The sequence below is a fragment of the Scleropages formosus genome, chromosome 19 (assembly GCF_900964775.1).
Source record: "Scleropages formosus chromosome 19, fSclFor1.1, whole genome shotgun sequence".
Taxonomy (NCBI): Eukaryota; Metazoa; Chordata; class Actinopteri; order Osteoglossiformes; family Osteoglossidae; genus Scleropages; species Scleropages formosus.
Genome location: NC_041824.1, coordinates 23,991,508 through 24,007,755, shown reverse-complemented (window position 1 = coordinate 24,007,755; position 16,248 = coordinate 23,991,508). Strand labels below are relative to the sequence as shown.

At 47.8% G+C, this 16,248-nt stretch overlaps 1 protein-coding gene across 8 annotated transcripts in view; it reads right to left on the bottom strand.

The window, feature by feature from the left end:
• Nucleotides 1-14,971, bottom strand: part of LOC108932563 (TOX high mobility group box family member 2-like) — a 108,311-nt gene extending 93,340 nt beyond the window's left edge. For 7 of the 8 annotated variants that reach the window (XM_018749040.2, XM_018749041.2, XM_018749045.2 and 4 more), the window contains exon 1: nt 14,359-14,971. In XM_018749040.2, the coding sequence (XP_018604556.1) occupies nt 14,359-14,472 (114 nt within the window). In that variant the 5' untranslated portion in view covers nt 14,473-14,971. Of the gene's footprint in view, nt 1-12,185; nt 12,749-14,358 lie in introns of those variants that run through there. The other variant, XM_018749043.2, reaches the window with a different exon arrangement.
• Between the last annotated feature and the right edge of the window lie 1,277 nt (nt 14,972-16,248).

The window sequence follows — 16,248 nt, the reverse complement described above, 5'->3', positions numbered from 1 at the left end:
TGTGGAAGAGCGCGTCATCCGCACGGAGCATAGCCATGGACTCTTACCGCACGGCCGCCTCTCGGAACGAGCGCCCGGGACCGCACAGACCACGCGTGAGAGGATTTTCTATTTGCATCTGAATCATACTTTGTCTTGGCAACGACCACACATTGTGCAGAGCTTTCCATCACTTTTCCTGTGTTCCCAGTCTCTTATGTTTGCTCTTTCATGCAAGGTACATGAGCAGCAGTCTTATTTAATTAGACATGACTAAACAAACGTTGTTCCTCAGGATTAAGACAAAGAGCGCCAACGCTAGCCTGGGTAGCTCGCCGAACGTGACAAGAGAAGGCCGCAGTAGGAGACACCGCAGCGGAAGTCATGGCTGGGGGACGATGCACCAAACCAAGAGGACCGACAAACGGGCACGCAACGAGCAAGGTCCGGCCGCCGCGCCGAACAAACTGAACTTGAGAGGTGGGGGACGAAGCACGACTCGGATTATCGCTCCAAAAAAACGACCGTTCCGCATTTTCTCCAAGGGTGGTGTCTCGCATTCCTTGTCTCTGTCTTTCTCTTTCTCACACACACAATTTGCTCTGCTCTCTGCCTATTTTTCTTTCTCTCTGTCACAGTAGGTCTCTTTTTCTCTCTCTCTCTCTCTCACGCACACACTCAAGCGCGTACGTGCACACACACTCTCTCCTGTCCAACAGTGATCACATGGCTGATGCCAGTAAGTGTACCCTCAGGCAGCGTAAGTGTGTTTCCACCCTTATCTGCTTTGTCATAACAATTCTATAAAAAGATTACCATGAATTCGCTCAGCAGGACCGCTCAAAACAGAGCCCATCAGAACAAACTGAATCTTAACAAATATGTTGAGTGAGACATTTGGTACACGGGTTCGTAAAATTGTTTTGGTTTTGGGTTTTTCCTTCAATAATCCTCCCCGGTGGCTGCGTAGCAACCGGCGCAGGAAGAGTAGAGAAACACTTATGATGAAAGCACTGGACTGACCCCTAAGGCATTTCTGTGAAGAAACATAAGCATAGTGCACGTGTGTGTGTGTGTGTGTGTGTGTGTGTGTGTGTGTGTGTGTGACAGAGAGAGAGAGAAAGAAAGTGCTACTAACCCATTTCTTTACCCATACGTTTCTCACCCTAACTCTGTACAATCCACACACTATAAGAGTCTTTCCATCAGCCGATTTGCACACAGGCCCATTTCGATACGTGTTATTGTTATATCTCTGAAAAAATTATTCTGCCGGCATATTATGTCACATGCGATAAATATGCATTTTGGATGAAGAAGATAAAGCACGCACGCACACACACGCACACACAGTTAAATACAGCACTGGTTTGCTGCAATAGTTTCAGTGTGAAACTGGAGGACATATAACTTAACTACAGATAACTACATACACCCACAATTTTAAGAAAAATGTGTCAGCAACATATTGGAAAGAAATAATGCATGGCTCCAGAACAAGTTGTCTTTCACACCTAATATACCTTCTCTCTCTCTCTCTCTCTCTCTCTCTCTTTCTCTCCTTACTAGCGCAGACAGGGTAACTGTTAGTTATGGGCACGATTCCCAGAAACTGAATGTGGGCAGATCTTCAAACGCCAGTGAGAAAAGGTAAAACACATATGCCACGGTATGATTTGAGGTGTTGTTCATTTTTTTCCTTTTCCCCCTCATTCTAAGAGTAGCGGTGGCTGATGACTGCCTGCTTCTGCATTTAATAGAAAAGAATCTGTTGTCATTTGGTCTTCGCACAGTTATTTTAATTGCATGTGTTCATCTCCCTCCCGATGTCCTGCCCAGACGCACTCGACAAGCTCTCAGGGCTTCTGAGGAGGATGTTCTGGGTGCGAGAGGCAGCTCGTATCCCAGGCCCTGGTGCGAGAGGCGGCCGCCCCCTGCTCTGTTTGCACAGGACATACCTCAGGAAACTAAGACAACTGGCTTGTGTTTGCCCAAGCGCGCTCGCTCTCCTAATACACCCGCCAGCTGCATTCCCTTATTCACTTTCTCAGCCCTTCTTTTGCCTCCACTGTTTGTTTACCACCTTTCCAGAAAGATCCAGTGGAATCTGGAGCAGTCCATCTGAAGCCCTGGAGTAACACACAGCTTACCTCACCCTGCAAAGTATACGAATGTGACATTAAGAGCTGCGCTCTCAGCCCAACGTGCCTCCACGCCTTGTATTTTCCTTTGGAGGGGCCTGCTGCTTTACTGTGGACATTCCTCCAGTTCTTTGTCCATCGAGCCAACTTCCAGCAGCTCCTTTGCGGCATTTTTCCAGCACGTCTCGAGCAGCCGGCCCCAGGTCGGAGCGGGTCACAAACATCTCACCGGTGCGCAAATGTGAGAAGTTTGCAGAGAACCGATGGTGTGTGAAATCCCCGTCAGATGGACGTTTTCTGCAGGCTGAATTAGAGCCCAAGATATTTTCAAAATTGATACATTTGTGGGAGGAAAAAAACGTGATTGTGTTTGCAGTGTTGAAAAGGGAAGTGCCACTGTGTATACTGTGTGCATGAGAGCGTTAACGTTGAGTGACGTTGAGAAGGGTTCCTCATCGGAACACACTTTGCTGAACGGGCCGCGCTACGCCTCTATAGGGCGTTCGTTGGCGCCATGCGAATTCAACACCTTCTCCTCTCTGGAATGTGAGCAATCTCTAATTCAGTCCCACTGTCCATAGAAACGTCCAGATAATCGAAAGCAATAAAAACGGGGACGTACAGATGTCAAATTGTCCACATTGTCACCACGGAGAGGGGAGAAGGAATAAAACTATGGACAAATTCACTTTCTACGTCTTTCTATGTCGTTGTCTTTCGCATTTCATATCTTGTTGCATACACTTCCCGAAGCAATCAGAGACTCTTTCAGGAGGACTACTTTGCCTGAGCATGGATATAATTTGAAATGATAACTCTTGAACAAAGCACCCGGAGGCATTCACACAATCAAGTTTGACTCTGGAGCCAGTCTACTGAGAAGGAGGAAGGGATTATTCATCTACCGAAGCACTTTTAACTCTATTTCCCTTCCAAGACATCGAGTGGGTAGCAACTGCATTCAGCGTTATGTGGCCGAGGCAACGAACACTTTATTTTGGGAAGTGTGGGCCACGATTGCCTCGTAGACCCATGAAGGGAACCACCCGGGTTGTTTAACTCATCTTTGCGGGGATGGAGCTTGTGAGGGCCCCCAAAGAGATTTCGTAAAAATGCTATTATTGGAACATCCTTACATTAGAGAGGAAAGAATTGATTTGGTGTCCCTTCCACGGAGAAGGGCGCTGCCCCAGCCTCCTTGGCCCAAAGTGTGCCGGCTACGGTTTCGCTCCCTGCCTGCTGGACAAAGCTTCGGTTGCGGGACGGCCCATTCACAAAGCTGGAGAAACAGTTAAAGTGCACTGAGCGATGGAGAGAAGTGTCTTTGGGTCTTTGGTGAGATCCATCAGTTATCATTTTGTGCCATTTTGGATATGAACTGTCCTAAGTGCAGTAAAACAAAATAAGCGCCAGCCGTTCGAGGCGCTACTGGAGCCAGAGCACATGGGGGTCTCCGGTCCGGTCCGGTCGACATGGCAGAATGGTCATAGACAGGGCAACAAGGAAAAAGGTACTTTCAAAATCCTCTCATTTTATAAGAACTGCTCAGCAGAGGTACCACCAGCCCACCCACAACTTCCTGAGGAGTATCATTTATAGCAGTTTTGAGACACGGTTTATTAAAAAAAGGAAAACTAGCCTCGGTGCTGAGTGAGAACAAAAAAGTCTTCTCTTAAATGAAAGTGCTGTTGTTCCTCACACATTCCACCTACTGAGCACCTTATGATGAGAACAACCCGACTGGGGACTTTCAGCACAGCCGGCCTCAAATCTAAACGGAAGTGCTAATAAAGTTGGCAGCGCTCGAACCGTGGCTCAAAGCAAGCTGCAAAGGTAGCGGGTAATGGAGCTCTCAGATGAAACGAATGACAAGCCTGGAGAGTGGTGGAGAAGATCGCCTCAACGGTCGCCAAGTAGTGCTCGAGAAGGCTTTCATTGGAAGGTAACCTTCTTTTGTCTCTTCCTTGGGAACTGAACTACAGAAACCAGCAGCAGACCACAAAATGAATGTAAAAGTGTTCCGAAGCGTTGTGTATATGTGCGAATTTGAGTCTGTACACAGAATCGCAACCTGATCAATTGCGGTTGAGGAAGACAAGCACTGAAGTCGCTGTTCAACACCCATGAGCCACTGGGGGCCACTGGAGGTCTGCAAGTGGTATTCATCCCGCTTCATAATTCAACTTTTTATTTCTTCGCCCGAGTCCGTCGTTTCACAGGGAAATCTCCTTCTCCCATGAGCACATCAGCCGCTGGTAAGATGCTAAAGGTAGCGCCTGCAGGGTCCCGTTGCGCAGGGCTTCGAGAGCCCACGAGGGCGGCGCGAGGCCTGGCACAGGTTCGCTCAGCGCAGGCGAGGGCTCAGTGCACAGTGTGGCACTGGGTCTTCCACAGCAGGACCTCACACCCTTGTTCCACCCAGTAACCAATCTCTGCACACAGAGTTCCTGCCCCGAAGCACATCCTGCCATCCTCACGAACCTCATCCTCAGGAATTTCCGCAGCTTTGCTTCACCACCTCAGAGCAACGACGTTCGCACCCACTTACACGTTCTGAGCGCGTCACTGAGAGAACACACACAGAAGTGTAAAAACTCCATATTGTGTAACGCCATTTACTGACGGTCGTCTCGCTGATGTCTTCTTACTACTCTTCTAGGCATGAATTACGCGTAACACCAGTGTACGGGAGTGCTCTCAACACAGATGGAAGCACATGGTTTATGATACACCACAGTAATGTATTCACTAAATATTATGCAATTTCCTTAAAGCTATGAACAAATATAATCAAAACTTATTGCAACACCCACAGGCAAGTCCTGCAGCAGCTGTTGGCAGGTTTGCGAGGCGTTTTGCTGCAGGTTATATCAGAGTCCAAGTGATGCCCCACAGGAATCTCGTCCGCATTTACTGGGAGCGTCAGTGTCGGTCAGGCTCCTCTCATTAATTATAACAACATCCATTGAAAGGAACAGCCCACTCTCAGCAAAAGGCACCGATTTCCCTCCGCCGCTCCCACTAATTAGCGCCCTGCTATCTCTCTCTCTCTCCCCCTCTCTCCCCATTACACTCTCTCGCTCACCCTCTCTCTCTCCCCATTACACTCTCTCGCTCGCCCTATCTCTCTCCCCATTACACTTTCTCGCTCTCCCTCTCTCTATCCCTATTACACAGGCTCTCTCCCCATTACACTCTCCCACTCGCCCTTTCTCTATCCCTATTACACTCTTTCTCTCCCCATTACACTCTCTCACTCACCCTCTCTCTATCCCTATTACACTTTTTCTCTTCCCATTACACTCTCCCACTCGCCCTCTCTCTCTCACCATTACACTCTCTCACTCACCCTCTCTCTATCCCTATTACACTCTCTCCCCCTCCACATTAGTTTCTCGCTCACCCTCTCTCTACCCCATTATACTCTCTCTCTCCCATTACACTCTCTCGCTCGCTCTCCCTCTCTTGATCCCTATTATACTCTCTCTCTCTCCCCTTATCCCTAATACACTCCCTCTCTCTCTGCCTATCACTATTACTCTCTCTCTCAATCCCCGTCTCTCTCTTTCTCCCTTCATTCTCCACTGCTGATGGCATCTTCTGACAGCAGACACAATTCTCCTGTTACTGGGACTGTCCATTTCCACTCTCTCTCTTTTCCTTTCATTCTCTCTTTTTCTGGACTGATTCATCCACGGCTGAAAAAAGAGCCAATTATTTCTTTTTTTTTTTCGCACAATAACAATTCCTCAACTTCAATGAACTGGGAGAGGCCATTTCTCCAGAACTGTTTCGTTCTCCCCTCTGCACCAATATGTCACATTAGGAGCGTCGACATCCTTCTGAGTCCGGCGTGCAGTGTGCATCCATGGGGGGGCGGGAGGCGGGGGGGAAATCAGGACAAACCCTTCAGCAGTAATGAAAATACCCCGGCAGGGAAACCTTTTCAACTGCGACACAATCATCCACTTACAATTACGAAAAAGACAGAGCATTTTTAGACAGATGAAATGCACAACCTGGTTATGGAACGACACTGATATATGTCAATATCTAATTAGGCCAGTCTACGCCCATTACCATTTGCGCACAACATTCAAACTGTTCTTAGAAGCTTTGTCAAGGACTGATTTGCATATGTATATACATATATAAATATAAATTATATATATATATAATATGTGTATATATGACTTATATATATATACATATATACATACATATTGAAAATTTTGAAACACAACATGTAGGGCTATCTTTCTACATCCAGCTGAATTGTATTATTATGTAAAAGAAAATGCATAAAACGTTTATTATGCATACAGAGAAAATTCAGCGGCCGCAGATGTATAGACTTATTAATACGCCAGCTGGCATTTCCACGCCGTGCTTCCTAATTGACGGGTGTCATGACATGACAAAATTTCCTCCACAGCCCTGTTTGTGGAGACACAGTTATCATCCTGCCAGAGCAGCCGGCCCTGTTAGAACACTTTCCCCAGAGAAATGCCTCTTTCCATCCAAATGTATTCCTTTTTTTTCGAAACCAGAAAAAAGCACAGCTGACTTGCAGCTCAGTAATGGGATGAGTTCTGGTGCCACTAACAGCCACACTCCTCTACTGTAAGCTTTCTGTTTTACATTGCTTACAGTATATTATTCATTTAAATTCTTACACTAACTGCTGTGAAATGCGTTGTTGTGCTGGAAGAAGACCGCCTTGAAAATGTGTATGAAAAAGGCATGTTGGTTATGTCAAGTGACAGCATTTTCGTGTTGAAAACACATGCAAAAAAAGGAAAAAAAAAAAAAAAAAAACTGCGCATCCCCAGAGTTCCTTGTTCTTTTGAAGAACCAACTAGATTTTGCAGTCAGCTTCGAAGGAAGAAGGGGAATATTTTCATAATGTCATGCCTGCTTTTTCATGCTGAAACCTGAACTGGGCTTCGGAAGCCTCGAGCTCAGCTATAAATCTCGGTGTGGTTACACCAGCTATGTGAGCGCCCGTTCATAGCCTGCTTACAGGGTAGAGCCCAAAACGGAGCGTTGTCTAATGGACTGTGAGCTGCAACAAGGCGAGGAATAAACTTACACAGAAACAGTGGAAACACACCCTGCATGTCAGTCCCTCAGAGATCCTGGCTTGCCTTTGGTAAGTCCTGGGTGTGATCACATTTAAATTGTGTGTGTGCGTGTGTGAGAGGCACAGATGCTGGTCACATCATGGCTACTTTCCCATATGACTGCTCAGCACGATCTGTGAAATAAGCACATCCTTCATACAGTTTAAATGAATGAGAGCATTTTCATCAAATGAATTTGATTCCAAATTCACTGGTACCCCATCAATAGGCGAATAACTGGAAATATAAGGTAGATGCTGATACATCTGGACCATGAACATTAATTTCTTTGTATCACATAACTTTGGCATACATGACTTTAATGAGTTAAGTTGTCTGTGCACCGAAATTCAGTGCCAAATGTATCTGTACTGTATTTTCCCTCCTCTTTTCCTTCCCAAGTGAAATGACTGCAGTACGGCCTGCTGTGACGCTTTAATTCCACACTCAGCAAAACATGCGAGTGACCGAGGCAGAGGCTGCACAGGCACCGTTTTGTACGCGTCCTCTTTCCTGTGCTTGACAAAGTCATTATTCTGTGTGGCTTGTGCATCTGCCACAAAACTGCAAAGGCATAATTGTGGGCAATGCTTTTTCTTCATTTTCATGATATGTGCAAAGCAGCAAAAAACCATCTGAGAACAGTTTTTCATTATCTGCTGTGCAGCAGCAAAATAAAAAAAAAGGAAAACGGTCACACTGTGTTTCTTGCGGTGAAACAGTGCTCATGTGCAGCGTCTGTGGACAAACGCGTCTGCCTGCTCACCAGCACGGTACCTGCACATGCGTCCTCTTAGCAACACGCAGCACATGGATGTCACAGGGAAAGCACATGGATGGCACAGGGATGGCACAGGGAAAGCACAAGGATGGCACAGGGAAAGCACAGGGATGGCACAGGGATGGCACAGGGACGGCACAAGGATGGCACAGGGATGCTGTTCACTAGCTCTCACACATGGCACAGCTTAGCTGAGATTAGCAGAATGGCGAGGCTTCATCCCCACTACAAAACATGGTACGCCATATGTTTGCGACCAACAACAGTGGTGACAGTGACATTCACCGAAAAGCCAACAATATTATAACCCATACACTGCTGTGCATCTTTATATGACACAAAAATAAAAACAAGCAGGTAGAGCAAAGTACTTCACAGACCCCTGAAAGTAGATAGAAAGATATCACAATAGTTCCTTAATTATAATTATTTCAGTCCCAAAATAATGTTTTAATAAGAGCACCGAGTGTTGCACTAACAGGTTTTTGAAACATGCTACAATGTAATTGTTTTAACGTTCATGTACTAATGTACTTGTTTTTAAAACATTCAGCCACTGGTGAGAGATTTAAGAGCCTCGCCATTACTAACATAACTTCTGGATTCACCTGGCAAAGAAAAGGAGCCGAAAAAAGACACTACGATTTCAGCTGTCCTCCAGGACACATGATGTACTGTAACTTTAACGCTTGGGGTTATTTTTACCTCATTAAATCATATCAAACTTTTAGAATGACTGATGCAAGCTGCTCTAACAATAGAATTGTCGAGAAATTCATAAGCCACTTAATGCCTAAATTAAGGCTCTCGGATTTGGGCTCCGTAGTTCTAGGTAAGTAGAGTTTAATTCCTCACACACTTACAGCTGGACTTTGAAAGCAGCTCGGGCATTATGGGTAACCTTTCGCGTGAAATACCGTCCCGACCCCAGGCAGGATTTCGCCAGAGATGCTCTGAAACAACGTGTTCTCATCAGAAACGTGACCGCGCGTGACGGGAAGAGAATGTGCTATTTGGGACCTGCACAAAGGACCGTTTGTGGTGACCTTGCCCTCGGTGGCTGCGAGCGGACGGCAGAGCTTTGCGGCCCGTCGCCGTTCGCTGACGAAGTTCAGAGAAAGTCGGAGCCCCGTGAAGAGCACAGACAGAACTGCAGTCTCGTCCAGCCCACGGATCACCTAAGACCGGGTGAAAAGTAAAGTGCTTCTACTTGCGACACACTTTTATGAATGTGATCTTCATAAGAAGATCTCACACACACACAATGCAATGTGTACAACCGCTTGTCCCAAGCAGGGTCGCGGCAAACCGGAGCCTAACCCGGCAACACAGGGCAGAAGGCTGGAGGGGGAGGGGACACACCCAGGACGGGACGCCAGTCCACTGCAAAGCACCCCAAGCGGGACTCGAACCCCCGACCCACCAGAGAGCAGGCACAAGCCAAACCTGCCGCACTCCCACACCCCCAACTCATAAGAAGATGTTAACGCTTTGAGGAAACGGAATACTGGAGAGAAGCCCATCTTTCAGGGGCACGTGTAACGAAGGTCACTCCTCACTAAGCAAGTCCTCCTTTGTGTGGACAAAGTCCTTCAGCAGGAACACGCTTGACTATAATCCCCCCGTGAACAATGGCCTGGCCTCCTCGCACAGCGGCACAGGAGCGGTGCAAAAACACGACGGACGTAAACAGGCGTGGTTTCGACACGAACCGTCTGAGGGGAACGCAGAGCGTACAGTGCGTCTGGCGCTTTTGGAACTCAGACTTCGCACTCCGCATCACAGCACGTGAGCGTCAGCCTTCTGTCAGCATGAACCTCATTCGCACTTCACTCCATGCAGGATGTTTACATGGCGTCTGACTTCCATCGCATTCCTCCTGCGATAGGATACTCACATTAGGAGAAACTTTTGAGATCTGAACCCTCTTGGCACACCTTACTCTCCTGGACCAGTGACAATCCCAGAACCCTCTGTTCCCTTGAATGCAAACACGGGCTTTCAGTAACGTTTCATAAACGCAAAGCACCTTTCTTGCTCATGTTTTTTTTGTCGTTTTGCGAACCAAGGAGAATGTAGCTTGACGTGAGAGTTCACACCAAGATCAGTAACATCTCTGGTTTCTGAACGTCCGTGTCATGCGCTTCCATCACCGTGAGCCTGCTGTGTGTGAGCGTCGATGGAACGGAGCCACGTTTCGAAGTCACTAATTCTGCGCAGTGTGTGTACAGTGAGGACTGGAAGGGAAAGTACATACAGTAATTTCACAGTCTGATTAATTTGCTATGAATGTTTGGTGAGGTTTGACTAATTGTGTGTTCACAGTCAGTTTACAGTTTGGTTCACGCATCATGTCCTTGAGCTCAAAGGCAATGATTACCCATGAATGGTATATCTGTAATACGCAACTGCGAAAAGCCACAAATTCAAGTGCAGGAGTATGCTTCTTAACACGGCTGTCAAAGGAGAGAAATGGAAAAAGGGGACTTGGGAAGACTGACGCTCAGCGAGTGACCAGATATCTTCACAAAGCGACACATTCTTCTTACAAAAAAGGTACTTGATTCCTAAAAATAACGAAAGTGCACTGCTATTAGAATGCACCGATGCGAACGTGAGAAGCACAAATACGCCGTGACAAGGAAAGCGAACTCCAGCATAAAAAGAGACAGTGCTCAAAACAGCAGTGTGCACACTTTCTGACACATTACGAAGTTCTCGATAATCTCCTCTGCATTTACACTGCCAGCTACGTTTACACCAACGCTCTGAAGTAGTAAACCGCGGAGGGCAACTTGTCAGTTTGTCCTGATTCAACAGAACCAGCTGGCACACTCTTCATTTCAACTGCATTGCTTTGTGAAAGGCTCTTGAGTCTTTTTTAAAAAACATGCAATCACACAATCAAAAATAAGTTATTGCACGTATTAACACGCATGCTATCGAGTTCATCCGGTGCTCTGGTGTCATGATACGTGTGTCAAATACAGTGTTACTCATGCGAGGTCAAAAAAAAAAAAACCTTAAGGCCAGTCATATGTTTGGAACCTACATTAACATCAGCTCATAAGAGCGAACACAAGGAAAGAATAAGAACACATGGACATAAGCACAAAAACAATTAAGTCACTTTTATGACAAAAAAATCATCTCACCAGCTGGCTAATGGCCAAGAACGCAGTAAAGGCTGAGCCCATGTCATACCACCACCGACTGTTTATTGTAACGTATCATAAATAAGTAGGTGGGTAGTTTTTAGAAACTTGCAGTTAACTTTATGATCCAATTTCCTTGTTGCATATGACTGGATAGCAAAAAGCCCAAGGAAAGGCTACTGTCTGCAAAACACTGCACATTTTGTTTTTGGCTTTAAGAAGATTTCAAAAAAATGTATTTTGTGATTATCTGTAGAAATTCTATACTCAGCTTCTTTTTCGCATTTTAATTTGTTAGGACTACACTGTACTGCACCAGTGTAAATACAGGAAGCGTCTCTCCTGAAATTTAAATGCAGACAGGACACAGTCCACTGTTTACCTTCCATATAGTAAATGCCGAAAAAAAATTCACTTCAGGTTTTTTATTTGCAGTTCTAAGCTTTTATCTTTCCATTTTAAATATTTTTCAGTTAGACTGGTAAATCTAATTATGAGCCGCCGTGTAATGTAAACTGTTTAGAGAACGGCCACTTACTGCAATATTTTAAGTCGGCATATGAGCTTTTCTAAGGCAGGTAGGTTAAACAAAGACTGCGAAACATCCTCTCTGTCACCGTTCATTTAGGATCTTTCCTTTTATTCTACATTTAATCATTTTTCACAAGTAGGAGGAAATCCACAAATGTAGTGAAACAGAGTATTTCACTGAGAAATACTTAATACAGAATGCACTGACATATGCCCATGTTTACAGGATCCTAGTTCCTCACACACACGCTGTTCCGTTAGTGGAGGACATGGCATCTTGTGCTGTACTGTTTTAAAAAAAGCCTCCAAAAGCACGGGAGGATGCTTCCATTAGTGTCTAATGTAGAGTGTGGTCCATGCAACCGCCCAAGACCAGGACCAACCTGAGGAGCACAATGGATGAGACAAATTTTTGCACTGCGGCCTACGGACACACACACACACACACACACACACAGAGTCACCGCACACTTACACTCTTCTTGTTGTTGGTTTGCATCAACATTACCCTACAAACAGGAGTGGAGCTCCAGAGCTGAGCGCTGCTGCTGGGACGCCACTAACACGCGTGAAGGAGGAGACGCTCCGGATGAGCTTCACACGGACACGCCGCTCCCGCGAAGCACAGCAGCTCGCACTTCTTGCACCGCTTTACATTCAGCAGCAAAAGAGCCAAAAACAGCACGGCAGTGTCCCCAAAACACAGCAATCCGATCCCGTTTTCCCGTGTGTGCCATTAACGCGACACGGTGGGAAGTGAGAAAGACACAAGTAGAAATAATGTTTCTCTGAAACCCTTCACACCGCGCGTGGGAGGGAGTGAAAGCCAGGTGTCGCCCGGGACACAAAACCTCGTAAGAAGGAACACGGAGCAGTTTAAAAAAAAAAAAAAAAAAAACTCTTGGCTTCTTTGATCTCAAGCAAAGTCGACGGGATCATTAATTTGATTAAACACCGCGCTGAGCGGGACACACACACTAAGTTAGAATAAGTGTGTTACCCAAGAGTCCCGCACTCACACTCTCACACACAGCCCGGCTTTCCTTTCACACTTACATGATGTGTTCAGTGTGCGGGGTTTATCTCCAGCGCCCCACACACACACACACACACACACACACACACAGCACTGACTGAGACGGGCCGCCCGCAGCTTCCCACACGAGACAACGCATATTTACACTGACCACGCGCGAAAAAAAAAACATGACTACATGTAGGGATTGTTTCCCATGTGTTTGGTGGCACAGCACAGCACAGCACAGCACAGCGGTGAACCGGCCGCCCACGAGTGACACACAGGTCCTCCGCGCGAATCTCCCCCAGGGAGAGTTAGTTACCCTCTTATTTACCTGACTTCGTACGGTGCCGCCGTCGAAAAACCGGCTCACCAGTGGCGTGGAATAGACACGCAGAGGGAACAAGCACAGCGCTGCGAGCCCACGGACTGTGCCTTGCGGGGTGGGCAGTACCGACGGCCGAGCGGACAGACACGTCCGTGCGACACAATCCGCCTGCAGGTGTCCGCACTGTTGCTCCTTGAGTGCCCTGGCCAGTTCGAGCGAGAGAAGGGCACAGACACGCAGAGAAGGGCACGGACACGCGAGAAGCCTCTCCGCTCTTACCACGCTCGCGCGCCGCAGCAGACGCGCTTATCCGAGGTCCGAAAGTGAGTGAATTAGGCGACACAACAAGACACGATTCCTAAAGGGGCCGAAAAGGAGCAGGATTTCAAATGACGGGATTATAAACATTCACGTTATTTCACCTGCCACACTCCCCAAAGCGTCGGTGTTCCTCCCAGTCCGTTTTAGTTAAGTCTCGGAGAAGTGCGCGCGCGCTGAGTAGTGAGTGTGGCCCCGCGCGCGCTGTTAGCGACCGGTAAAATATGAAATTATCTCCGAGATCCGCTTCGAAAGCCTCGGAAAGGCGGAATGCGAATTTCAGTCAGTGTGAGGAAGAGCGGACACGCGGAAACAGCTCCGTTTCCACCACCAGCGAGGTCCACGCAACACGATGGACGTCCGCGGAGACTGAGCTCGTGCCTCCACTGCGCTCGCGAACAGCAAGTTACTTATCAACAACAACAAGGTCCCGCTACGGGCAACAGTGAATGTGCGGCCGCTCTGCCACTTTCCCCTCTCTCCTGTTGAAGCGAGCACAATATATATATAGTGTACGTGACACTAGGACCTAGGTAGAGTACACTACACGTACGCTACACGGTACACTACACGGTACACGTACGTATCTGAGTGGGTGACGAGTGAGCGAGTGACAGTGAGCTCCTCCGGCTCCTCGGCGCTCCGCCACCCTCCTCCTGAGCCGCTCAAGTTTCCGAGCGCGGCTCCGAGCGTGTCACACATGACTTGGGGCGAAACTCGCCCACGACGCCTTTCCAGCGGGCTCCCCGCGGGCTTCCGCGGCACGGACAGTGTGTGTCCACCACGGCACGGACGGGGCTCCGAAGCGCTCCCGAGCGGCGCACTGACTGAGCCCCGGCCGCATCCAGCGCCGGAGAACGAGAAGCCAAGGCAGACGCCCGGGACGCTGGGCAGGGTGGTGGGAGAGAGAGAGCGGCGCCCGCGGTCGGAGCGCCGCGCGAAACAGGTGATGAAAGAGCGCGGACGGCGGCGGCTCCTCGTTACCTTGTTGCAGTGGTAATAGTCCAAGGAGCCGAGGCAGCTAGGGTCGGCGGGCAAAGAACAGGAGCCCACGGTGCCCACGCTGGAAGGGGGAGCCGGATAAAATCTCACGTCCATGTCAGAGTGTGCGGCACTGACGGCATGAACGCAGGTTCGCAGTGAGTGACTCGCTCTCTGTCTATTGTTTAAGCGAACACAAAAAGAAAGAGGGAGAGAAAGAAAGAAAGAAGGGGGTTGAGTCTCTCCCTGCACCCTTTCCTCACATCCGTTCGCGCGCGGTCTAACTTCAGCATCAGCGAGCCTGAGTGATGCTCATTGTTTACTCTCGAACAAGGAGGAGAAGGAAAAAAAGCGCGCGCGCGCGCGCACACACACACACACTCACACACACAAACTAAAGGGGGGAAAAGCTGGCTGTTGAAAAGGTGAAAATATTCATGAGCATTACTTCTGACTGCGTCTCTGAGTTGCAGTGCACTCGCGACAAATGCAAAAGTTTATTCTGTCGCTTTCCTAATATAAAGCACGTTTCTCTGTGTGCGTAAAATATCCCTCGTTTTGGCTCCTAGTATGTCTGCGCGCGCAGCGCCGCGCCGCTCAGCTTTGTCCTGTGCAGGTTTCTGCGCGCGCACGCACGCACGCACGCACGCACGCCCGCGCGCGCACTCGGCGGACGCTGTGGACTTGCACTGTTCGTGTGCGCGCGGAATGCCAGGCGACCTCTGCTGATAATGGAGGGAAGAGGGACCCGCGCGAGGGGGGAGGGGTGGGGGGGCTGCCTTGGCAACGCTGTTGGCTTCCTGTCAGCGCGCGACTCCAGCGCTGAACAGCTGTACAGGGGGAACAAGGGGTCCTGGCCCCCAGTGCTGAGGAAAGCCCGATGCCCCCCACCCCCCACATCGGTGTACAGCTCCACTGCACACTGTTGACCGTATCTGTGGTCCAAACACCTAGGGACATGATGGACCGCTGAACCGGTGCTGGTCACCATCACACGGACGCTGTGTCCCGGTCCAGGGGCCACGCGGTCACTAAGGCGCTGCACGTGCAACGGGGAATAGAGGACAGTGTTTGGCCCAGCTTCGTTCTTAGCATAGTAATACCGCAATTTATTCCTGCAGAAGTATTATTACCAGGTTGGAACTGGTTCAGAAGGTCACGGTTGTGCAGGAGTGACGCTCGTGGTGCACTGTCAGAAAGCACTGGCATGACGAGGAGGGGCATCACCTTTCAAACAAGCCTAACCACCCTTTCCAACTTTCCCATATTCTTGAAATTAAATAAATTAATAAATAAATAGTAAGAAAAAAGCATTCCGGTATTACTCCACTGGCGTTCATTTTTTTGTCCCCCAACACTCGGCAGTTTTTCCACTGACAGAATGTATTTATAAGGTGATGTAAAAAAGAACACCTATATCCAGTTCTATGATTTAACTTTTAGGAAATAGCAATCTCGTCCTAACAGCAGTTACATTAAACTTAATTTGGCAAATAACACTGATTTTACGTTCTCTTTATTTATTCAACCAAAAATACCAACATCCAGAAGCCATTTGTGGAAAAAAAAAAGTGCTGTTCTGCTCGCAGATCTATTAAAGTAATTATCACAGAGAAAATTTAACAAGATATATTTCTCCGTGTTAAAATGTGAGTTCGTGTAACACAACAAAACGGAGCGTATCAAACAAAACTTACACCGCAGGTCCAAGAAACATTTTAAAATTTACACCGCATGTTAGATTAATGTAAAAACTGTTTAGGTCTCCAAATGATACCTTTAAGGTGTATTGTATATTTCAAGCATGGCCTAATGGAAAATTTAATGTAATGTAAAAAAAAGAGAGTGTGTGCTGCTGAATAGTTAAAGCCATCGGTGTTGATTTTTATTCAA